At 38.2% G+C, this 25,049-nt stretch overlaps 1 protein-coding gene across 2 annotated transcripts in view; it reads left to right on the top strand.

Annotated features, from left to right (window-relative positions):
* Window positions 1-25,049, top strand: part of LOC140813179 (protein EMSY-LIKE 3-like) — an 80,130-nt gene that overhangs the window by 1,000 nt on the left and 54,081 nt on the right. Inside the window, exons 2-10 of one of the 2 annotated variants that reach the window (XR_012113847.1) lie at window positions 545-759; window positions 847-956; window positions 1,061-1,313; window positions 1,403-1,615; window positions 1,693-1,761; window positions 3,733-3,948; window positions 4,014-4,082; window positions 4,174-4,237; window positions 4,529-4,623. Coding sequence is in view for 1 of the 2 variants with exons in the window: in XM_073171643.1 (XP_073027744.1) it covers window positions 545-759; window positions 847-956; window positions 1,061-1,313; window positions 1,403-1,615; window positions 1,693-1,761; window positions 3,733-3,948; window positions 4,014-4,082; window positions 4,174-4,237; window positions 4,529-4,572 (1,253 nt within the window). In the remaining variant the exon portion in view is untranslated. Of the gene's footprint in view, window positions 1-544; window positions 760-846; window positions 957-1,060; window positions 1,314-1,402; window positions 1,616-1,692; window positions 1,762-3,732; window positions 3,949-4,013; window positions 4,083-4,173; window positions 4,238-4,528; window positions 4,993-25,049 lie in introns of those variants that run through there. The other variant, XM_073171643.1, reaches the window with a different exon arrangement.

Genomic DNA, 25,049 nt, shown 5'->3' with positions numbered 1-25,049 from the left:
ATTTTCAGCCAATCCTTTGCTTGTTCCGAGTTTTTTGTTCCATGACTGTAATTTGGGAAAAAATAGTCTCTCTTGATGGCAATAACCTGGATCCCTAGTGTTAGTTTAGTTCTCAAATCACAATATAGTTTTCTGTACTTCCTTTGCAATCTGGCTCTGATGTAAGTTAGATTATCTGATGTCCTGATCCTTATCAAGTTGGTTTTCTCTCCTTATATTATGGATGTTGGAATTTAGTTATGATTCTAGGAGATATTGTATTATATCACCGTACACATTCACTTAAAAGCATATGCCAAGACTATAATTGCGCCGATTTGGAAGAATTGGAGTATTCAACAGATTACAGGTTACAATATTAGTAGATTTAAAATGAGAAACCTGAGTTTAGAATAATAAATTCTGCTTTTAAACTATTATGTGCCAACCCATGTCCGGCTTACATGTTTGTTTTCCCACTCGCCATATGGGAATTTTTAGCATTTTGTTCTTTGTTCCTTGTTTCACAAAACTATTGATTTTTCTCTGGTTCCGTCAATTGCAGGAACTGATGATGATTTTCCCCCACCACATCAAAATAGAATGTCACGAGGCGGCCGCAGTTCCGGTAATGGAGGAAGGCCAGCTCCCTTTGGTTCAATGCCGTATCCCAGGGTGTATGAGGAGACTGATATGGAAGCTAAAATTTATCAGCTTGAGCAAGAAGCATATGTTTCAATTCTAAGAGCCTTTAAAGCTCAAGCTGATGCCATTACTTGGGTAATTATTTACTCATTCATTATATGAATTTTGGCACGAAATTTTGATAAGATATGACTGACTGTTGATTTCATTTAATTTCTTTAGGAGAAGGAAGGTTTAATTACCGAACTAAGAAGAGAGTTGAGATTATCAAATGAAGAACATAGGGATCTTCTTGGTAGGGTTAATGCAGACGAAACAATCCGAAGAATAAGGTTTGTGTTTTGTCCTATTATGGAACCATATCCTGTTTTCAAGTTTAGTGATAAAACTCACACTTTCCACGTCTTCCTACAAATATCATGGGGATAAAAATCAGGGAGTGGAGACAGTCTGGTGGGCTTCAACCAGCCATGCGAGGTGTCAGTCAAGCTGTCCATGATCCAATACCCAGTCCTTCCATCTCAGCTTCTCGTAAAAAGCAGAAGATAGCTCCTTCACTACCTTCTCAGTCCTTTGGTGCGCCATCTCCTTCTTTCCACCCACAGGTGATGGCTACAGCCAACCAGCCGTCTTCATCAGCTGCGAAGCGTGGGCCCACGATGGGTGCAAAAGGAAGAAAGCATAAATCTGTGAGTTTAGGATTCACTATTTTCTCAGTTAAATTCTGCTGCACATCTACTGATACTGATTTTCAGTGACAATTTGTTCTATGGATCAGGTACCAGCCGGGGCATCGTCAATGAAAATGCATTATCCCTCTGGTCTAGCTGGAAGAGGTAAATTTGGTGACCGCATTTCATCTGGTGGCCTTGCAAATGAGCCTGCAGAAGGAGCTTTGTTTGATCCATTGATTGGAAGGAAAGTCAGAACCAGATGGCCTGACGATAATAGTTTCTATGAAGCTGTAATAACTAATTATGATCCGGAACAGGTATATGTAAAAATTTTGTGGTTTGACGACTTAATTATGCTCAGTTTATGCATAACTTTGTCTGTATGGTTTTCCAGGAGAGACATGCCCTTGTGTATGATATAGGCACTTCATATGAAACATGGGAATGGGTCAACCTGTCAGAGGTCGATACACACTCTTTTCTCCTGTTGTATGTCATTTGAAAATAGCAACTAAGGAATTGTTTATCCATTTCACTATTTCTTTGCTATGATGTGTTGTGTGTTGACTGTTGACATAAAATATCAATGAATTCAGTACGCACATTTTAGCATTTGGTGGATGTGTTCGCAAGTGCTTCAGTAGTTTCCGTTTTTTTCTATTATTTCTATTAAACCAGTGTTCTCTATTCGTTCATAATATTGGTTTAGAAGGGCTACTCTAAAAAGGCAGAATTAGTGCAAATGATCAAACAGGTGGAACCTTAGCTTTGCATTAATCTTTTATAGATCGTGTAATGGTCAGAATCTGATCATGGAATCATAATTTTTAGGTTGCCTTTCAGGTCACGTCTTCAAATGGAATCGTGATGGAGAATAATGTGAATTTACACATTCTGGGTTTCACTTCTTGGCATTTGGAATTCTTTTGGATGAAAAAAACTTTCTTAGGATATTTTTTTATACGTGCCTTTGTTAAAAAAAGTGGTTGATTAATTTTTACCAATGTTGTGAATGACGGGAGGCGGTGGCGGGGTGGTCGGTGACCGCCTATCACCTCGGTCGCCTAGGCGGTTGAATTTTTAAGTAATTTTTTTTTTTATAGATAATCATATATAATTACACAATATAATCACAAATAGTTATAATTTTTTATGTAAGACGCGTAATTAAATAATGTTAAATATAAAGAAGCTTCATACAATATAATATCATCTAGATAATATGCAAATAAATACGTAAACTCCTCATAGGATGCTTTAGGGCATGCTTCAACTTGTTCTACAATACTCGCAATATGATGTTTTATCTTATAAACTCTTCCTTGAATAAGCCTATTACACAATTAAGTTGTATTTAAAAAAGATTAGAATTGAGGTTTGCAACAGGTATATGGTCTGAATTGACTCATTTCATTCCCGTTGAGTCCATTAGATTGTTTTAGTCTTTGGCTTCTCCATTTCTAGGGAATCATGCTAGTGTTAATAATTTTTTACACCAAATAATGAGGTGGACACTTTTAGTGAGCCATCAAAGGATTATTATTGAGTACTATGTAATGTTAATGCCAAAGATTTTATATTTTCAAGTGCGTACTCGCTACCAAATTTTAATGTGCATTGCTAGGTAAATTGGCTTCTTGTAGTTACTGATAAAAGGTTTTATATTTTCAAGTGCGTACTCGCTACCAAGTTTTAATGTGCATTGCTAGGTAAATTGGCTTCTTGTAGTTACTGATATATGTCTTTGCATTGCAACCAATGGTCTTTAGCATAAGCATTAATAGGAAGGACTTGAAATGTTGTATGATGCTTATTGATGTAAAAAGAAAATTGAAACCCAGCTGAGTACTGGTATGCAATCACTACATGACATATGATAAGTTTCCTTTTTGTGTAGTAGTGCTAGTGTCATGAGCCATGAGGATGAGTTATAGGCAGCGCATGGATAATTCAAACAAATATTTATTAAATTAGGGATCATGATGTTCTTTATTTTAGGATTTCGTTTTCTTTATCTTAGGTTTCTAAGCTATCTGAATAAAAAGATTTGGCGTCATCAAAATCCATAGGATTGTAAGGATTTGATTTCCGATTTCATCTTGTATTACTCTATTATTTATACGGCAGAATTAGTATGAATTAAATTATTGGAAAAGAATTATTCACAATCTTGTGTTACAAGATCTGAGGTTCTCTCCCAAAGACCCTCAAAACCAAGAGATCGAGGTTTTCTCCTAACTAGCCTCAAATTCATGCTAGACAGCCCCCTGGCGAGATCCATAAATCGGGACCATAACAGCCAGTGCCATGGAACTAAAACTAGTGAAAAAATTCACTGGAAGAAATTAGAACATAATTTTTTTTTATGAAACTAAAATGTTCATTTTGTGAAAAGCAAAAATATCTTTCTTATTTGGTTGTTTTTCCAATGAAGATTTCTCCTGATGATATACAATGGGACGAAGGTTATGGCGGACCTGGCCATGGGTTGGATCGACCTGTTGGGAGAGAGAATGTTTCAGGTGCAGGAAGAGGAAGAGGGCTAGCAAAAAGTCAATCCAGAAAGGACTTTCCTCCGTCTCAGAATGGCATTGGAATGAAGGCACGGGATGATGTGCAGTTGCTTCAAACTGATACTCTAATTAACGAGGTACAAAACAGTTGCTCTCAGTACACATATAAAATGCCTATCAATTGATTGTTGAGATTTGACAGGTGGAGAGGGTTTTTGGTGCTAGTCATCCAGACCCTGTGGAGATGGAGAAAGCAATGAAAGTGCTGAAGGTTATACAGAGAACAGATATCTGCTATTTTTTTAACCTAAATTTGAAGTTTTGTTTACATTGGCTTATCGATGTGATCTTTATCCCATCAGGAGCATGAACAGGCACTTACTGAAGTCATTGCGAAGCTTGCAGACATGTCTGACAATGAAAGTGGTATGTTTCTGTGTTAGCCCTATGTTGTTTCTGGTTTCATCACTTGACAATATGATAATTTTTCCCTTGGAGTTGTTTACCATACTTGTTTTTGGCTGTTTCACTCCTAATTGAATGGCGTGCTGTTCCCTTGGAGTCCTCATTTCGTAATCTATTTTCTTACAAAAGCTCTATATTTCAGTACTACTCTCGTAGTATTTCTTTTGTGGAGACTTGATTAATCATGATCAGGGTTCTCGTGAAAACTTCATTGATGAGTATCCACTTCTCTTTTGGTGATTCTTGTGACAGACGAGGGCCGCCACTTTTTACACGGGCAAGCAAAGAGAGAGTAGCTAGACTGAAGTGTGATGATTTATTTTGGATGAAAAATGAATGGGAAAGGAGTCAGTGCCATGTGGGGGATGGTGCGGAAAGGGATGTTACTTGAATCGAACAATGACTTCGTTCATGTCAAAAACCGCATATAGAAAGAGAAGCGATTCGTTTTGCCGTATCTGAGTTATAGTCGATATGGTAATATCCAGATTTGCGTAAATGGGAATTTCATGGATTGGCTCAACTCTATTTTATAATTCTATATCTTAGTTACCATTTCAGTTCCTTGTACTTGGATTATTATAGTCGACTAATTTAGCACAGGCTCAGTCGTAGTTGGGTGGCTTTTACAATTTTTTGCCAGGTTAGTGCTGCTTGTGTAAAATCATCACAGTTTCCTTCTGTGTTATTTTTCTCCTCAATTTTTTTTGGTGTCATTTCTTGTGGATATTATTCTCTGTTCAAGTTTTTTCTTACGTTTTTTTTTTTTACCAATGAGAAAAAATGTAAAATAAAAGATAACTTCTTGGTTTCTTTTAAACTGCTTATGGAGCTCTTTGATACTTGAATTTCAATTGTTAAAATGCATTTGGAGACTATGCCGATGTCAATGGTTCCAGGCGCGGGCGTGATCCAAGTGACATCAGAGCAGATAGGTTCAATCATACGGTTGGGATGAACTTTTGGCCGTACAAAATTTTAGAGTTCAGATTAAAGTAGATCAATGGGGACAATAGACCAATCGGAAGTTGTGAATAGGATAAAAATGGACCATTTGGGAAGGAAAGAATTGGTCAGGACAAAATGTCTAGTTGAGAGAAAAATCGATTGGGAGCTATTGATTTAGACAACCAATTTAAGGTATTAATAAATTTGAAATGTGGTGAAACTTTTTGTTAACTAAACATTATCCTACATCATCTCAAGCAATTGCAGTAGGCATATGCTAATGCTTAGAACGATTTGATGGAAGAAGAGGATGATGAAGAATTTGATTATAATGGTTCAAACATTGACGACGAACTTATAATGAGGAGGGAGGGATGTGAAACTTCTCATTTCAATAGATCGTAACGGCCAATTAATTGTGATTAATGAGTGATAAATAAGGTTTCTGATTGATTATGAGTGTGTGAAAGAGTCAATTATGGGGTTGTAATTCCCGAATTCCTAAATGTAACTACCGATATGAAACACATAACTAGTTAAGAACATCCAAAAAGTCAGTAAAAAATTTCGTAAGCAGCTAACTAATAGCGAACACGGCGACTTTCAAGAAGTAGTCACGTTCTATATAGCTTCAAACCCTTCGTAACATACTATCGACAATAGTACGTGAACTTTTGTTTTAAAATTTATCTTATATGTCAAAATCAAAACATATTCACATGCATATTTAAAAGTATAATTTTTTTGAAAACGATTATTGATTATTGATTACTAATTTTTGTGCACTTAATGACTATGAACCAAATGATAGAAATATGTATTTTGAACTGTATTGATTATCCGGTAGAGTTGCCGGAAAGACCAATAATGAGAGGGCGAAACAAGAAATTTAAGGAAACTTTTCAAGGACTCATGATGATCTACCAAGAAGAAATCGGTCATCCGCACCCTAGTGCGCAACAACATCGCGTCCCAGCACACTAAGCACGCCCCAAAGCCCAAACAAGTGTGCCCTAGCACCCAAACAGACGAGCCCTAGTGCTCCAACCCGTGCGGCCCCTGCTCGACGAGAAGTGCGGGAGTTCAATATTTTGTGTAAATTAATTATGGAAAACATAGTTGGGAGTCTTAATTGATTTGTTGCCTTTTTAACAAAAAAAAAAAACATCTCAAGACACCGTTATCAGAAGATTTTGACAATTATTGATAACTTTTGTGAGTTTTCTTTCAAAACCAAGAAGCTTAGCTTTGTTCTTTGAAAAAATCAAACTTATCAAAGATTCAATCTTTGTGGCATTTGTCAATTGTTCTTCTCGCGGATTGTCAAGACAACTTCTTTAAAGGTTCTCTTGAATTTAGTTGTCTTTTTTTTTTTTTTTTGTTTTCTTTATCCTTAAACTACGTAGTTTAGGGTTGAATATCACATGTTATTTGTTTCAAAGATCGGGACAAACACATACACGAATCCTTTTCTTTTATTAAACTGAAGGCAAAATTTAAGTCAAACTGTATTTGCTTTTCATACGTACAAGGATTCATATCATTTGGTACTGCTTAGATTCCTTTTGAATCAAGTAAGTATCTCGTTTATTATCAATTTGCATTGTTCTATCATTTTTCATTATTTGTTCTTTTATCGCAAGATTTTTATTTAAAATATTGTTTATCTTTTTCGTTTGTTCTTGAATCTTGTGATTCTAGAAAATCTTTGAGTTGTTCTTTGTGTTTCTTGTCGCGCATGTTTCGTTTTTGTTGTCGTGCAAGTATTGTTAAAAAAAACTTTTCAGTAACAAAAAAGTGAATTATTTCAAAAAAAAGTATCGATAAAAAAGGAGATCGAATTGTAAAAAAAATAAAGAAGATACAACATAGTTTCAAAAAAGCATTCATAATGTTTTGGCAATGAGCTCAATAATAAAATCACTTGGTCTTCTTCTTCGTTCTTAATATTGATATTCTTGAGAATAAAAATGGTCTTATTAAAATCATCCATATATGTCTTCTTAGATCCCTAACTTCCATAGCAACTCCTTTCTTACCAATTTTTGAAGGAATTCACCCCCTAGGCTTAGTAAAATTGTATTGTGAGCATTTGAATCAATCTCCGCTAGTTTCTTCGAGTTAGAGCCGATGATAATAAATTCTTTATTTATTGCACATGTAAATCCATGATGCACCTGAAAGGGGGTTGTTTAACATAACAGTGCAGAAATGATAAATTGTGTGTATCAGATTATAGTGTTGTGTGGCGGTGTTGTCAACATCGTGCAGAATAAATTATTCAACACACATGTAAACTTTAATAACAATAATAAGACATATTAAATTATGTATAAGTATGCCTCATGACAAAAATTATTACTAGAAAGCTTGTAAATTGTTTACAAAAACCAATACTAGTTACAAGCATAAAAAATTATATTCCTTGACAACCCAAAGAAATAAATTGCATCTAAAACCAATCAATAAAACCACATATGCAAATCTTATGTCACATAAAATAATGATCGCCAAGACTATTCAAGCAACACTCCACACGAGTGTTGTCCTTCGAGTGTCCTCAACATGGATCAGCAACACAACAAAGTGATCACCCGATCACACAAGAGTTTCTCATCAAAATAAGCTCGGATCTCGTATTTTTCTTCTGTGCAAGAACACCCTTCCGTGCGCCCCTCAAACTCTCTATATGTATCCTTTGTTTGACTTCCTCTACATTCCATACAAAAGTCCTATAATATATAGAAACATGAGAGTTTTAGGAAGGAACTCTTTAAACAAGGATTACATATCTTTGAGATAAATACTAGATTAAAAACAAATCCTATAATTTTTAGGGATAAATCAAGCAAAATCTTATAATCTAGAAAGACAAAACTTTAAATAGATACTAAATAATTAAGGAATAAAATATTCCTTTCAATCTTCTCTTTTTTATGTTTCTGGACAAAACATCCAAAAATGATAATCTTGGTTATTTCTGCATTCAGTTAAGCTCCTCTTGAGTTAGAGTGTATCTCCTCCTGAGCTTAAGTTCATCTGTCCCTAAGTTAAACGTGTTAAAGCGTGTTGTCAACACCAACTTTAGAACACATGAAAACATAAGAAGGCATATGAACGAAAAATTCATTAAAACACAAACAGATATAAGAGAAAATCGATAAAAAAAACATCATTACATACTACAGATCATAATTATTTATTATTTATCTTCTTTTATTTCTATAAGCTCATCAGTCTCAGCTCCTCCAGAATCTTTGGCAGCTTCGGCATCATCCATTTTCTGTTTCATTTTTGGGTTTTCTGCTCCCTTTTTTTTTGACAGAATGTAGGCCAACTTCTCATAGTAGCCTATACTTAGCCACCTGCTCTTCGTATTAGGCATTGAGATCTTTGGCCTGTTGGATCTATTGTAGAACAAAGTAAATTTGTGCCTGTAGATGAGAGGCATAGAGCATGACAAAGCCTTCGGGAGTTGAAGAGGATATGGACGCCATCTTGCCAACACCAGTGGCAACACCAGTTGGTGACCTATGGAGGTCCAGTTTCCTGTTGCCCTTGAAATATGCATGAGAGATTTTGAGGGTTTCTTCTATATCAGATACACCCTCATCCTCTTCTTTGAGGGATCCATGTGACTCCAGTAACCCAAAGATTAGGGATGGAAAATGTAGTTTGGTAGATTCCAGGCCTTCTTCTACAAATTTTAGGACCGTGTTGAACACTAGCTGTCCCAAATTAAAGGGCGACCAGTACCAGAACAAGGTGATGGCTTGTGGTCGGGTAACCACCGTGGTATTTGAAGAAAGGGTCCAATTCCGAATGGTTGTCTTGTGCAAGATAGAGTAAAAAGACGTTAGGTTCGCTGCGGAGAGACGTTTGGGGAGACTCGGAAACTGAGTGATTAGATCACAATGAGGATGAATGTGATAATGTCAATATCAGGAGCATCATCTTCCTCGTCTTCAGTCGGAGTGTTATAGAACTCATTGATGGAATATATCGAGAAATCATAGATGGTGTCTCGCACAAACACATGCCCATACTTGGCAGAGCTCCCATCACTGAAGCAAAAGAAAAGATTATAGAAGAATTCTAGTACTGGGCTTCTCAAGTAGGGCAGCACATAGTCCACTGTTGCGCTCAGCCCCCCGAGCTCGAAAAAATGCAACCAGGCTCTGCCTTGCATAAGCCTCGATGTCAATATTCTTTTCTTCGATGAACTCTCTATGAGCATAGATTGACCATCGAGACACAGCCGACTCGGAGTAGAACTTGTTGGAGAAAGAGACAGTTAGATCATAGTCTTCAGATTCTGTGTTGTCCAGAGTGTTGACAACACCTAGCTCAGCACCAGCAACATCGGCAGCAGACTCCGCTTCTTCATCAGAACTATCTTCAATTTATCCTATATCACTCAGTTCTTCGGACTCAAAGTTGGAGTCAAAAGATGAAACGCTTGATGAATCAGGTCGATTGTCGTGGAATTCGTGAAGCATCTCTTCATCGGGCTCTTCATTGGCCAGAGTGGATTTCTTCAAAATTCGTTCCTCCTTCAGGCCATCAAGTATCTCAGCCAAGAAAGTTCATCATCAGAGGACTCAGCCGCTGTGCTTTGTCCTACAGACATGTCTTGTGCCTTCATCTTTTGAGGGGTGGCTGATTTCGGGGCAGCACTTACCAATTTTGATCTTGCGACCAATTCAAAATCCACATCATCTGAATCATCACCCCACGATAAATCCGGGTCCAGAACATTTGTAGTGAAGGAAGAAGCACAAGGCTTCTCAGCAGGTGCAAATTCGGGGTCATACCTTGCTTGACTTTTGACCGCTTTTGTTCAGGGGGGACTGGAAATGCCCTATTCAAGACTTCAAAATCCGATGGATTTAAGGGCATCAATTTCATTTCCTAGTTCACCTGGAGCAATGGTTTCCAAGGGAATGGGGTTCTCGACGACAGTGATCATTTGAAACTGATTTTCTGCAGACGGTTCTGGTGGCGGTTTTGTGGGTGATATTGCCACTGGTGGCGGAACACCACTTCTTCCAGCCATCTTACTTCGAATATCCAACGGGTCATAGTCTGATACGGCCATCTGTAATATGTGAGAGGGGATTACAAAGAGTATCAGAAATTATGCACAAGAAAGCACAAAGAAATCATAGAGAGTAAGGAAAAATGCGAGGGTAAGTGAGGAATTTTCATATATTCAATGGTAACATTGTACATATACTCATATTCCAACAGTAAAAAAAATAATACCGACGCAATCCTTCAATTCCAAACAATCCGTACGGTGACGGTAACAATTTTCAAAGTTGATTTCCCATTTACATGTCACACCCTCATCCAACGGTTACTTAAAATTTTACACTTAGAAGTTAATCCAATTGTAATGCCACTTCGAACATAGCCCATTTATTTATATGCAACCACGTAAATTCAAAAGTAAAGAAATCAAGGTCTTTCTTCAAATGTTGTGGATTGAAAACTGATACTTCGTTGAGCATGATTTATTCACAAAACAAAACAATATGCATATCCTATTTATGCCTAAAGTATAATTAAAATATAATGATACAAAAAATAATCAGGCAGTGAACAAATTGTGAAGTGTCTGAACTATGATGTTCGCAACACCTCTTGGCAACATCCCTGAGTTTGAGTCAAACTTCCATAAACTTTCTATTAATTCAGAAATAGTAGCTCACTATACTAGAAGAATAGTCTTCAATGAACTCTCATATGTATCTTTTTCCATTACTATTTTGAGTTAGAAGTGGTAGCTCTCACATTAGAAGAACGGTCTTTGATTGACTCCTCTAGGTAACTTTTTTATATTTTCTTCTAAATAATTTTTTTATTTACCTCTTTTTTGTTTTTATCATTATTCATAATTTCCGAATCACTTTTTCACATTGGACATTATCATGATTTCCATGAACATCCTCAACTACTTGATGCCTTGGATTGAGCATAATTCGCTCTTCAATATTTGATTGGAAGTATGAACACTCAGAGAGCGCCTTTTATAAATTGTCTTCACTGTTCAGACTTCACACAAAAACATGATGATTGTGAGTATGCAATATGTTTAACATCCTATAAAAATTATGCATGATTGGTGTTGTCATTGGTGTCGTAACACTTGCGACAACACGCATGAGTGATCATTGTGCACACAGGCTGAGAAACTTCTGAAGGCAGGAAAATTTCTCAAATCCAAAGATTTCATGAATATATATGCCAGTTGGTTCTCAGTTCCAATAAACTCCATTCGAATTATAGCTTTTCAACCAAGTCTCGAATAAAATGGTTCCTTATGCCAATGCGCTTAGCTCGAAAGTGTTGAACTGGATTTTTAGAAATGTTAATGGCACTGGAATTGTCACAATAAACAATCATGGTATCACTGTGAAAGCCACGGTCCTCAATCGTTTGATTCATCCACACAAGTTGTGAGAAACAACTACCGGCTGTCACATATTCAGACTCAGCAATGGAAAGAGACACATAATTCTGTTTCCTATTGTACCATGATAAAAGATCTATTGTACCATGAAACAAGATTATTCCCTAGGTAAAAACAACCTCTAGTTGTACTATTTCTATCATATAGGTCACCAGCCCAGTCAGCATCAGAAAATCCTACCAAATTCGTGTTGGTCTCTCATGTGTACCATAATCTTAAATCAAGTGTACCTGCTATGTATCATAGAATAAGTTTGACAGCTTCTAAATGTGATATTTTAGGATTGGCTTGGTACCTGACACAGAAACATACACTAAACATGATGTCGGGGCAACTAGCGGTTAGATATAAAAGACTATCAATGATACTGCGGTAGATGGTGTTGTCATTGGAAATTTTTTGATCAAGTTCTTGGCATATTTAGATTGACACAGAAATATACCATTATGCAGTTGTTTAATTTGCAATCCAAGGAAGAAATTCAACTCTCTTACCATGCTCATTTCAAATTGCGATGACATGCACTCAATAAAGTTATCAACAAGTTTTTGTAATGAAGTACCAAAAATAATGTCATCAACATAAACTTGAAAAATCAAAATGTCATGCTTCAATTTTTGAATAAAGAAGGTTTTATCAATCTCACCCCGTTTAAAGCCCAAGTTGATCAAATAATCGGCCAACCTACCATACCATGCTCGTGGAGCTTGTTTAAGTCCATAGATAGCTTTCTTCAGCCTGTAGACATGGTCCATGTGATGTGGATTTTCAAATCTTTTTGGTTGACTCACATATGCTTCCTCATTTAGAGTGCCATTAAAAAATGCACTCTTAACGTCCATTTGATACATCTTAATATGCATGTGGCATGTTATGGTAAGCAACAATCAGACTGACTCAATTCGGGCTACAGTAACAAAGGTTTCATCAAAATCCACCCATTCAACCTGTGTATACCCTTGAGCAACCAATCATGCTTTGTTTCTGATGATATTACTATAGTCATCAGTCTTGTTCTTAAAGATCCATTTAGTTCCTATAACATCTACATTATTGGATCTTGAAACTAAATCTCACACATCATTGCGCACAAGCTATTCAAGTTCTTCATGTATAGCATTGATCCAAAATTCGTCTTTTAGTGCATCATTAATATGTTTTGGTTTAGTGTTTGACACAAAGCAAGAGTGACTTACCTGGGAGTACACGGAGCTCATGCATACTAGCCAATCATCTTTCGATAATCAACTTTATCCTTTTTTCTTGTTTCCACATCTTCATGTACTTCACCAATGATTTGTTATGATGAGTGATTCTTCTGAATTTTGTTGGGAATTTCTTTTCCACCATTGATTACTGCATCATCATTATTTTCATTCTCCACTGTTTCTGCACAAATTTGTGGCAGTGTTGTGCTGGATGTTGCAACACTTGGCTCAACACTAGCCTCAACACCAATTTTGGTCAGTGGCTCGCACGTATACAGCAAGTCTTCTACATCATCCTCCGGTGTTTTAGCTGCCAGATCTGCAAGATCATCATGGTCAACGTCAATTAATTCTATTGTAGACTTGGTTCTTATATTAAATAAACGATAAGCACGGCTGTTAGTAGAGTATATAAGAAATAGACATTTATCAATTTTGTAATCAAATTTAACTAGATGATCTCTGTCATTCAACACATAACCCACACATCCAAAATATGAAAACATTTAAGGTTTGGTCTTCTTCCCATGATAATTTCATATGATGTCATTGTAGAACCACTTCTTAAATATACATGGTTTGAAATATTACACGATGTGTTCAACGCCTCAGCCCAAAAATGTTTTGAGATATTTTTAGAACTTAGCATGACTCGAGCCATTTCTTGCAAGGCTTGATTTTTCCTCTCAGCTATACCATTTTGTTGAGAAGTCTTAGAGGCTGAAAATTCATGAATGATACCCTTTTGGTCACACAAGGATTCAAATTGAGAATTTTCAAACTCCTTACCAAGATCGATTTTGATCTTACCAATAGTCATATTATGCATATTAGTGACCCTGGTATGTAGTTTTTGAAGGCATCAAATGTGTCTGATTTATCTCTAAGAAAACTTACCCAAGTGAAACATGCGAAATCGTCAATACAAACAAATGAGTACTTCTTACCTCCCAGGCTCTCCACTTCCATTGGACCCATGAGATCCATATGCAAGAGTTCAAGACACCGTGTTGTCCCAAGGTGTTGCAACACTTGGTGTGGAACACGGGTTTGCTTACCTTTTTGACATGGTCAACAAATGTATACAGTTCCTGAGCTTAAGTTGAGCATACCTCGTACAAATAAGATTCTTCAGTGTCTTAAAGTTTGCATGTCCCAATTTTTGATGACATAGATTGAACTCGCTCACCTTGCTATTTTGGTGAGCATGGTCTTCACCTAGTTGATAGCAGTTGTCGGCAGACCTAGATCCTGTCATAACACAGATATTAGTAATGTCAAATACTTCAAAATTATTTTGTTAAAATAAACATGCAAGTCATCATCACAAAGTTGACTAATTCTTATTCAATTTGATTTAAGTCCCTCAACATGAAGCACATTGTGAAGCTTAGGGAGTCCATACACATTTAAGGTTTCTTTGCCGACAATATTTCCTTAACACCACCTCCATAGGTTATATGTCCACTTCTTTCTTCAATATAATCAGTGAGATGTTCCTTGGACCCACTCATGTGACGTCACCCACTGCCAAAATACCAGTTTAAAGCAAAAAAAAAAACCTATGGACAGAAACAAATAAACCCACTTCATTTGTCAACTTTTCAACTAACGAAGGGATCTTGGCGGAATTTCCACGAAAATTCAGAAATAGGATTTTCGGATACTCCTTTTTCTATATTTTTTGAGAACGAGAATATACTTGCAATATTAGTTTTAAATGATGTATAAATGACATTACAATGAATAACTGTTTTTGGTATCCAAACTTTCTACATAGGATGCCTTTCGACTACAGTGTTGTGCCTGGTGTTGAGAAACACTGTGCAATACATGATTTTCAATCCAGTTTACATAGTCATTTCTCAGCTTAAAACAAAAAGGTTTGGTGTGACCTGGCTTATGACAGTAGTGGCAAATAAAGTGACGCTTCCTTTGTTTCGGCTTTTGCACCATGTCTAGTTTCTTGGTTTGGAGAGTCTTCACCACAATATCAATCTTTGAATAGATCGGATCGAATTTCCTTTCCTTTATGAAAACAGTTGATTGTGATACAGTGTTGGAGGTTTCTCCATGTTCATATGTGCTTTTTACGTATCCAAGACCAGCTCTACCGTCCTTTCCCATCATTAGCATTGAGTCAAGTTTTGTTGAGCTTGAGTTGAATTTTACAAGCGTTTTTAAGGCCTTCTCAATATCATTTTTGACTCTGCAGAGCTCTTGAAATGTTCAATACTTTTAAACCTTAAATTCCTACTAATTTTTTCTTTATAAAATTCGAAACATTTAACTAAAAACCACACAGCATTTCAAAAATCGTAAATGAATAAAAATTTAATTTAACATTTGAAATCTTACGTATATAAAATCCATAACTCGTCAATTAACAAAATCTTACGTCAACCATTAACATGATCAACACTAACTTCAAAATAAAGCATAAAAATATCTAAATAAATCATTAACAAAATCGTTAAAACTTTGACTATCAAGCTAATGCGGAAAATAATGTCCCTCGGGATTGTACTGCCGGACTCGATTCACTCAAGCGTCAGCGCCTCCCTCAATCTCATCCTCACCTGCAACATTCAAACCTAGTGAGTTTAATAACTCAGCATGTTCTAAACATGAGTAGAAAATAATAAATATACAAACACATGCATTAAAAATCATACTTTTATTCAAAATAAGCTAGCATAAATTTATAAACATCATAAATCGTCAAATCACAAAGCTTTTCCATCATTTATCGTTTTGGGTGAAATCTGATCTTTGAAAGTGACTGGCTGTATCGTTTGGTCAACTGTTTAGTCTTAGCTCACCATTGCGCATGGGGACGGGCACTAGGCACCGACGTAAATGAAAATATGATCGTTGGGCTCCCTCTGGGCCTTCCCCTGTAAATGGGTTCTCTTTGGGGCCTTCTCCCTCACGATATTCCCAATGATTATATATCATATCCTTTTTGTCACAGTCAATTCACATCCTTCAAAATATTTTTCTTTTCTTTTTAATCATAAAATATCGCGTCTTATCCAAATTCGTAAAATAGCATTTTATCAGTAAAAATTGCATCTTTATCATAAATCATAAAATCTCATATTTTCATCATAAACATTTTAAAATATCTTTTAGCATGCGTTATGATTCTTCAGGACATTGCCAAGCCTTTCGTACTACTTGGGACGTAAAATTAAGGGCTCTAAAATTCTCGATTTTTGACTTATTCTCACTTTTATTGACTTGAGACTATCCCAAATACTTATTTAGGCTTAAATTTGACTTCTAGTATTTTTATTTGACGTAAACTCGGGCTTTTTGATTTAATTCCTTAATTAATAAACCGTGAAGCGTTTAAATCTCGAATTAATAAAAAACTCAATATTTTATTTCCAAAATTTAAACATAAACTTTTCATACCTAAGCTAGCCCCATGAGCCACGAACCAGCCCCCGTGGACCCATGGTTCGAACCATCTCCTTTGACCCTAGCTAATTCGAACCCTAAGCTCTAAGTCAAGCCACGACTCCCTCTAACACCGAGCCACCCTCGAGCCACCTAGGACCAGACCCTCACCAGTACCTCCTGGACCACTCCTGAACTAGCCTAGCCCAGCGCACCAGCCCATAGCCCATATCCAAGCCGTGTGCTCCCCTCTATTGTTTTCCCTTGGTCGCGGCCCTCATTAATCGAGCCACCATCCTAGGGTTTGTGGACTCTCCCATCTCTTGCGGCAGCCTGATCTGTGGGGACCCGGGCTCTAACTCTTTCTTTGGGATTCAATGGATCGTTAATATAAAAAGTGGGTCAAATTTTTGCTTTTCAACATTTATTCTAATGTTGTATAAACAAGCATAAAGTCTTTATTTATTTTACAATCATAATATACAAACATAAAGTACAACATGTCTTGTTCCATCCATGCTCAATAACTAGTAATTAAATACAGTACATGCCAAAAGTACAACTACTAGCTCTTCTGCTAAGCCCGAGATCACCACGCTATGTCCATCTCTCATCCTCTGCGTGACCCAGATCCTGCTCCACCTGTTGTTATGCACACATTCAGACATAACAACAGCCGGAAACTCCGGTGAGAACAAATCCCAGTATAAACATGTATACATGCATATAATCAATTAAACATGAAACATGTTATCATGAATGACATCATATGCACATGCAATGCAATGCGAATCAAACCATGTCTGGACTCGACTCGACTAGAACTCTAGGGATCTCGGTGTGAATAAGACGTCAATGGCTGTCACCAACCCTCCCACTCGGGGTGACTGTACGTCTTATTCCTAGACTTCGGTCTGAGCTGTATCAACGACTGCAATAGGAGTCAGGGCTGCTCCTAAGCTGAGATACACCGAACATCTAGATAGTTGACAATGACTGTCAACGACTCTCTTATCTTAAATACAATGAATATCAATCTGTAAACAAAGCATGCTCATATTCATATCTGAATATCATAATGATCTGATATGCTTGAATACAATTCTATAATCAAAGCATAATCATGTAACAAGATTTGAATATAACTCTATAATCAATCATAACATGTTACCATATATACAATAATTCTAGTATGTGATTTTGGTTGGGAAACTCAAATAATATCTTATTTGAGTTGTGGCTTCCCAAACAAACATGGCTTATACCTTTCTTGTTGTAAACTAACTCGAAGTCTCAAAGTCGGGATACAAACTGTCACTCCAAATCTGAAATAGCAATGTTGAGACATTCTATCAATCGTTAATCCAAATCAACACATATCTACTTCTATATATGATCTTGGTACAATTTGACGGCATAACGACGTAATTCCTTGATACCAATCAATCCGATCTCAACATGTATCAACAGTATACAGTCCTCAACTCATAAACAACATCATAAGCATAGGACAATACTCAAAATCTATATCACTTCAATCTATACATTCTGTAAACTATCCACCATAGCATATAACATCCGTTTCTTGATCCGATTGCAAATATATCATGTTCGATACGTCAAGAACGCAATATAACCAACATATTACAATTTCCCCAACATCTATAATTCAAACCATACTGAAATTGAAAGAAACTTACATCCCCTTGAAGCTAACGATGAGAGGAGCTCAAAACCGAAATCAGATTAAAGTTTGGATGTATGAATCTTACAAAATCACAATTTAAAAGCATGAGGAATGAAGCTTTCTCTCTCCCTGGAATCCTTCGGTTCTTGCTGCTGAATGAGGAGAAACGAGACACCTTTATTTATATCTTGCATGTTATATAACACATGGCTCATTCTTCAAAGGGCACGCATGACCGCGGGTGCGGTGGCTCAGGAGCGCGGGTGCGCTGTGCCCACGGCATGCCTTGCATTTTTCTGACATTCTCCGACCGCGGGTGCGATCATTGCAGGACCGCGGGTGCGGTCGCACCACCGCGGGTGCGGTCTTGCTTTGCACAAATCCACCAACTTTCTGTCAATGCACCGCGGGTGCTGTGTCTCCTAGCACCGCGGGTGCGGTGTAGCTTCGACTTTTCTTGTTAAAATCTACAATTGCATGACCGCGGGTGCACTCCTGTTCTGGGCGCGGGTGCGGTCTTGCAAGCTCTTAATTTTAATGTCTTTTCTCCTCTCCTCGCACCTCATACATTCTCATATCTTCCCGAGTATCATATTAATAAAAACTAATAATCTTGAGCCTTACATTTCTCCCCCTCTAAGAAATGATTTCGCCCTCGAAATCGCACTTTATTCTATCAATGCAAGTATCAAAAGTAATAACATCAAAGTTAGATCAATACTTACATCATTGAAATAACTCGGGGTGTTTCTGTCGCATGTCGGCTTCTGTCTCCCATGTCGCTTCTTCAACGCCGTGACGACTCCACTGGACTTTCACTAGAGGAATAGTCTTCGTTCTGAGCTTCTTTTCCTTCCGATCAAGATTCTGTATCGGTTGTTCAATATAGCTCAATGTCTGATCAAGCTCAGCTTCGTCAGGCTGAATGACATTAGAAATATCTGGCATGTATCTACGCAACATCGATACATGAAAAACGTCATGTATACCGGATAGAGAAGGAGGAAGAGCCAGTCGATATGCTCGATCGCCAATCTTCTCTAGGATCTCGTAAGGACCGACGTATCTAGGAGATAACTTACCACGCTTGCCAAATCTGACAACGCCTCTGAATGGGGAGATCTTTAGAAACACTTTGTCTCCTTGTTCAAATACTAACGGTCTACGTCTGATGTTGGCGTATTTCGCTTTCCTGTCTTGTGCCGTCTTCATCCTCTTCTGAATGACTTTCACTTTCTCTGTCATGTCACGAATCATATCTGGCCCAAGTTCTGGTACCTCTGAGATGTCATCCCAGTATAGCGGAGATCTGCACTTCTTACCATATAAAGCTTCAAACGGTGCCATCTCAATGCTCGTCTGATAGCTATTATTGTAAGAGAATTCACAAAGAGATAAGGAATCTTGCCAATTAGTGCCAAAATCTAGCACTACGGCTCTCAACATGTCCTCTAGTGTCTGGATAGTCCGCTCTGACTATCCGTCTGTCTGAGGATGGTAAGCAGTACTCAGGTGTAATGTCGCACCTAAGGCCTGCTGTAAACTGTGCCAGAATTGTGAAGTGAATCGTGGATCACGATCTGATACGATAGACTTCGGCACACCATGTAATCTGACTACCTCTCGGACATATATCTCCGCCATCTGATCATGCCGATACGTCATTCTGTATGGGATAAAACAAGCTGATTTGGTCAGTCTGTCGATAACGACCCAAATCGCATCACAGCCTCGGGAAGATCGAGGTAACTTCGTCACGAAATCCATGGAAATGTGATCCCATTTCCATTCTGGAATAGCTAGACTCTGAAGTAACCCTCCGGGCTTCTTCCTCTCGGCCTTCACCTGTTGACAGTTCAAGCATTTAGAGACATATTTTGCGATGTCTGACTTCATCTGCTTCCACCAGAACTGTGTCTTCAAATCATTGTACATCTTCCTGCCACCAGGATGGATGCTGAACCGACTGCAGTGTGCTTCGGACAAAATTTGATGTCTCAAGTCTGAAACATCTGGCACTACAAGGCGGTTATTCACATACAGCACATGATCACGTACCTGATATTCTGATAAATGTCCTGCTCTGACCATCTGAATTGATCTTTGCACATTCTGATCGGTTCGTTGAGCTTCTTTGATCCTCATGATCAAGTCCGGTTCAACTTGAATAGCAGCAAGTCGTAGTGGCCTCCTATCTGTATCAAATTCTAGTCCAGAGAAACAGCAATTTTCAACTAGCTTTGTAACACCCATTGTTGATAAGGATAAAGAACAAACCTTTTGACTTAAGGCGTCTGCTGCTGCATTTGACTTCCCTGGATAATATTTGATTTCGCAGTCAAAGTTTTTTAACAGATCAAGCCATCTACGCTGCCTCATGTTCAACTCCGACTGAGAAAACAAATATTTTAGACTTTTATGGTCTGAATAGATCTCAAATTTCTCGCCATAAAGATAATGACGCCAGATCTTCAGTGCAAATACGATAGCCGCCAATTCAAGATCATGAATGGGGTATCGAGTCTCGTGAGTCTTCAACTGTCGTGAGGCGTATGCGACCACATGACCTCGCTGCATAAGAACACATCCCAAACCTCTGTGAGAGGCATCACAATATACAACGAAATCACCCGTACCTGAAGGAATCATCAAGATAGGTGCACTGGTTAGCCTCTTTTTCAATTCTAGGAAGCTAGACTCACACTCTTCAGACCATAAGAATGGCGCATTCTTCTGTGTCAATTGTGTAATTGGCTTGGCAATACGGGAGAAATCTTGGATGAATCGTCTATAGTATCCTGCTAGACCCATGAAACTGCGTATCTCTGGCACAGAAGTCGATCTCGACCAACTGATCACAGCTTCCACTTTACTCGGATCTACAGAAATACCATCTCCAGATATGATATGTCCCAAAAAGACAACTCGATTCAACCAAAACTCACACTTTGACAATTTGGCATACAATCTCTCATTTCTCAGTGTCTGCAACACAATTCTGAGATGTTCTGCATGCTCATTCCTGTTCTTAGAATACACCAGAATATCATCGATAAAGACAATCACAAAATCGTCCAAATACCTCTGAAAGATTTGATTCATCAAGCCCATAAATACCGCCGGAGCATTTGTTAAACCAAAAGGCATGACAATAAATTCGTAATGCCCATACCTGGTTCGAAATGCTGTCTTCGGTATATCTATATCTCGAACTCGGAGCTGATGATATCCGGATCGCAAATCAATCTTAGAATAAACAGAAGATCCCTGCAACTGATCAAATAAATCATCAATTCTAGGCAAAGGATACTTGTTCTTTATCGTTGCCTTATTCAGTTGCCTGTAATCGATACACAACCGCATCGATCCATCTTTCTTTCGCACAAATAACACCGGAGCGCCCCAAGGAGATACACTAGGTCTGATATATCCCTTGGCTAGAAGATCTTCCAACTGTGCCTTTAATTCTTTCAACTCTATCGGTGCCATCCTATACGGGGCTCTCGAAATAGGAGTGGTACCTGGAATCTACTCAATACTAAAATCTACCTCTCGCACTGGAGGTAACCCTGGAATCTCCTCTGGAAACACATCTGCAAATTCCCGTACCACGGGCAAATCTGCCAATGTCGGGCTAGATTTCTGTACATCTACAGCATACACAAGGAACCCATCTGCTCTTTTCTGCAACAACTTATTCATAGTCAAAGCCGAAATCAAGGGAATCCGAGATCTGGAACCTTTACCCTAGAATTTCCACTCTTCTGCCATTTCCGGTCTGAATCTGACAATCTTGTGGAAACAATCCACAGTGGCTCTGTACTTTGTTAACATATCAATTACAACAATGCAATCAAAGTCAGCTAGCCCAAGTACTATGCAATCTAGATCAAGTTCATGACCCTCAGACTGTAAGATGCAATGTCTAACCGTAGTCACCGATATCAAACCACTTCCCAACGGCGAAGTAATAGACACGACATCTAACAAAGACTCAACAGGCAGAGAATGCAATAATGCAAATCGTTCTGATATGAATGTATGCGATGCACCCGTATCTATCAATATATAAGCAGGATAACCGCAAAGGAAACAATTACCTGCAATGACATCATCTGGGGCATCCTGTGCTTGCTCCTCTGTCAACGCAAACACCTGAACCTGTTGTCGGGTCGGCTGGCTCCCGGTCTGACCACCTCTGGATCGAGGCTGGATCTGTGTAGGTGGCGGCTAAAATGAGTGAACAGATGAAGCTTGCCTCTCAGGCTGAGTCACTGATGCTGATGACCCTTCACCCTGAAATCTCGATGCTCCATTTCTTTGAGGACAGACCTTGGCATAATGTCCCGGTTGCTTGCATATGTTACACCTGCCCACTACACCTTGACACTGTTCTGTGGCATTCTTACCTCCACAAATACTGCAATATCCACTCATCACCTCTAAACTCTGGCCAGGACCTCTCTGTCTTGACCCGCTGGAGCTCGACGAACTGCTCCCTGCCCTCTTAAACTGTTTGCCCTTCGCTTTCAACGGATCCTTCCGCCCGCTGCTACTACCGCCGCTATCAAATCTAGGAGGATGTTGTGCTGGAGGTAATGGCGGTCTCGGACTCGGGGCAACATACGGAACACTCTGTTGCCTAAGCAATCCTGCTTCTGCTCCTTTGGCACGGTTCAATGCTTCAGCGAAGTTATTGGGTCTCCCAGTATTAACCAATGTAAAGACATCAGGATTTAAGCCGTTTATAAACTGATCTGCCACGACCTCATCATTACCCGAAACGTGAGGTGCAAAGCGAAGCAAAGAAGAAAATTTAGCAACGTACTCTTCAATATTTAATTGTCCTTGCCTCAGGTTTGCAAATTCAGCGCCTTTATCTTTGCGATATGATACAGGGAAGAATCGCTGATAGAACTCCGTCTTGAATGCTTTCCATGTAACCTCGGTGCCACGCTGTTCTAGTGCTCTCCTTATATTCAACCACCAATACTTAGCCACGTCTTGCAGTTGATGGCCAATGAGTTTCACTCGCTTCTCGTCACTATATTCCAGAGACTCGAATAACATCTCAATATCCTCCAACCAACTTTCACATTCAATTGCATTTTCTGTACCCTTTAAGGTCGGTGGTCGGAAAGACTGGAATCGCTTTAATAGAGTCTCCATGGGCGTAGCAGTAACATCCATCGTATCACCAGATGTGCTACCCTATTCTGGTACTGGTGGTCGTAAAGGGACGGCTGCTCTTCTAGGAGGCATGAATCTGCTATACAAACAGTTTAGTATACCATCTATACCAACTGTCTCAGCCCTCCTCTGATCATTTACCGCTGATCCAGAATCGGTTCTGATTCAGTCTTAACCAATACATGCTGCAATCAAATCAGATAACACAACACGTAATAGGGAAAGCAATAAATCATGATATGTTAGCATGATATAAACAAGGAAGATGACTCGATCTACCCCGCTCATTCTATTCTATCTCAATCTATAGAACCTATGGCTCTGATACCACCTGTTGTGGGGACCCCGGCTCTAACTCTTTCTTTGGGATTCAATGGATCGTTAATATAAAAAGTGGGTCAAATTTTTGCTTTTCAACATTTATTCTAATGTTGTATAAACAAGCATAAAGTCTTTATTTATTTTACAATCATAATATACAAACATAAAGTACAACATGTCTTGTTCCATCCATGCTCAATAACTAGTAATTAAATACAGTACATGCCAAAAGTACAACTACTAGCTCTTCTGCTAAGCCTGAGATCACCACGCTATGTCCATCTCTCATCCTCTGCATGACCCAGATCCTGCCCCACCTGTTGTTATGCACACATACAGACATAACAACAGCCGGAAACTCCGGTGAGAACAAATCCCAGTATAAACATGTATACATGCATATAATCAATTAAACATGAAACATGTTATCATGAATGACATCATATGCACATGCAATGCAATGCGAATCAAACCATGTCTGGACTTGACTCAACTAGAACTCTAGGGATCCCGGTGTGAATAAGACGTCAATGGCTGTCACCTACCCTCCCACTCGGGGTGACTGTACGTCTTATTCCTAGACTTCGGTCTGAGCTGTATCAACGACTGCAATAGGAGTCAGGGCTGCTCCTAAGCTGAGATACACCGAACATCTAGATAGTTGACAATGACTGTCAACGACTCTCCTATCTTAAATGCAATGAATATCAATCTGTAAACAAAGCATGCTCATATTCATATCTGAATATCATAATGATCTGATATGCTTGAATACAATTCTATAATCAAAGCATAATCATGTAACAAGATTTGAATATAACTCTATAATCAATTCATAACATGTTACTATATATACAATAATTCTAGTATGTGATTTTGGTTGGGAAACTCAAATAATATCTTATTTGAGTTGTGGCTTCCCAAACAAACATGGCTTATACCTTTCTTGTTGTAAACTAACTCGAAGTCTCGAAGTCGGGATACAAACTGTCACTCCTAATCTGAAATAGCAATGTTGAGACATTCTATCAATCGTTAATCCAAATCAACACATATCTACTTCTATATATGATCTTGGTACAATTTGACGGCATAACGACTTAATTCCTTGATACCAATCAATCCGATCTCAACATGTATCAACAGTATACAGTCCTCAACTCATAAACAGCATCATAAGCATAGGACAATACTCAAAATCTATATCACTTCAATCTATACATTCTGTAAACTATCCACCATAGCATATAACATCCGTTTCTTGATCCGATTGCAAATATATCATGTTCGATACGTCAAGAACGCAATATAACCAACATATTACAATTTCCCCAACATCTATAATTCAAACCATACTGAAACTGAAAGAAACTTACATCCCCTTGAAGCTAACGATGAGGGGAGCTCAAAACCGAAATCGGATTAAAGTTTGGATGTATGAATCTTACAAAATCACAATTTAAAAGCATGAGGAATGAAGCTTTCTCTCTCCCTGGAATCCTTCGGTTCTTGCTGCTGAATGAGGAGAAACGAGACACC

The sequence above is a fragment of the Primulina eburnea genome, chromosome 14 (genome assembly GCF_022965805.1).
Source record: "Primulina eburnea isolate SZY01 chromosome 14, ASM2296580v1, whole genome shotgun sequence".
NCBI lineage: Eukaryota > Viridiplantae > Streptophyta > Magnoliopsida > Lamiales > Gesneriaceae > Primulina > Primulina eburnea.
This window is presented reverse-complemented; position numbering and strand designations above follow the sequence as displayed.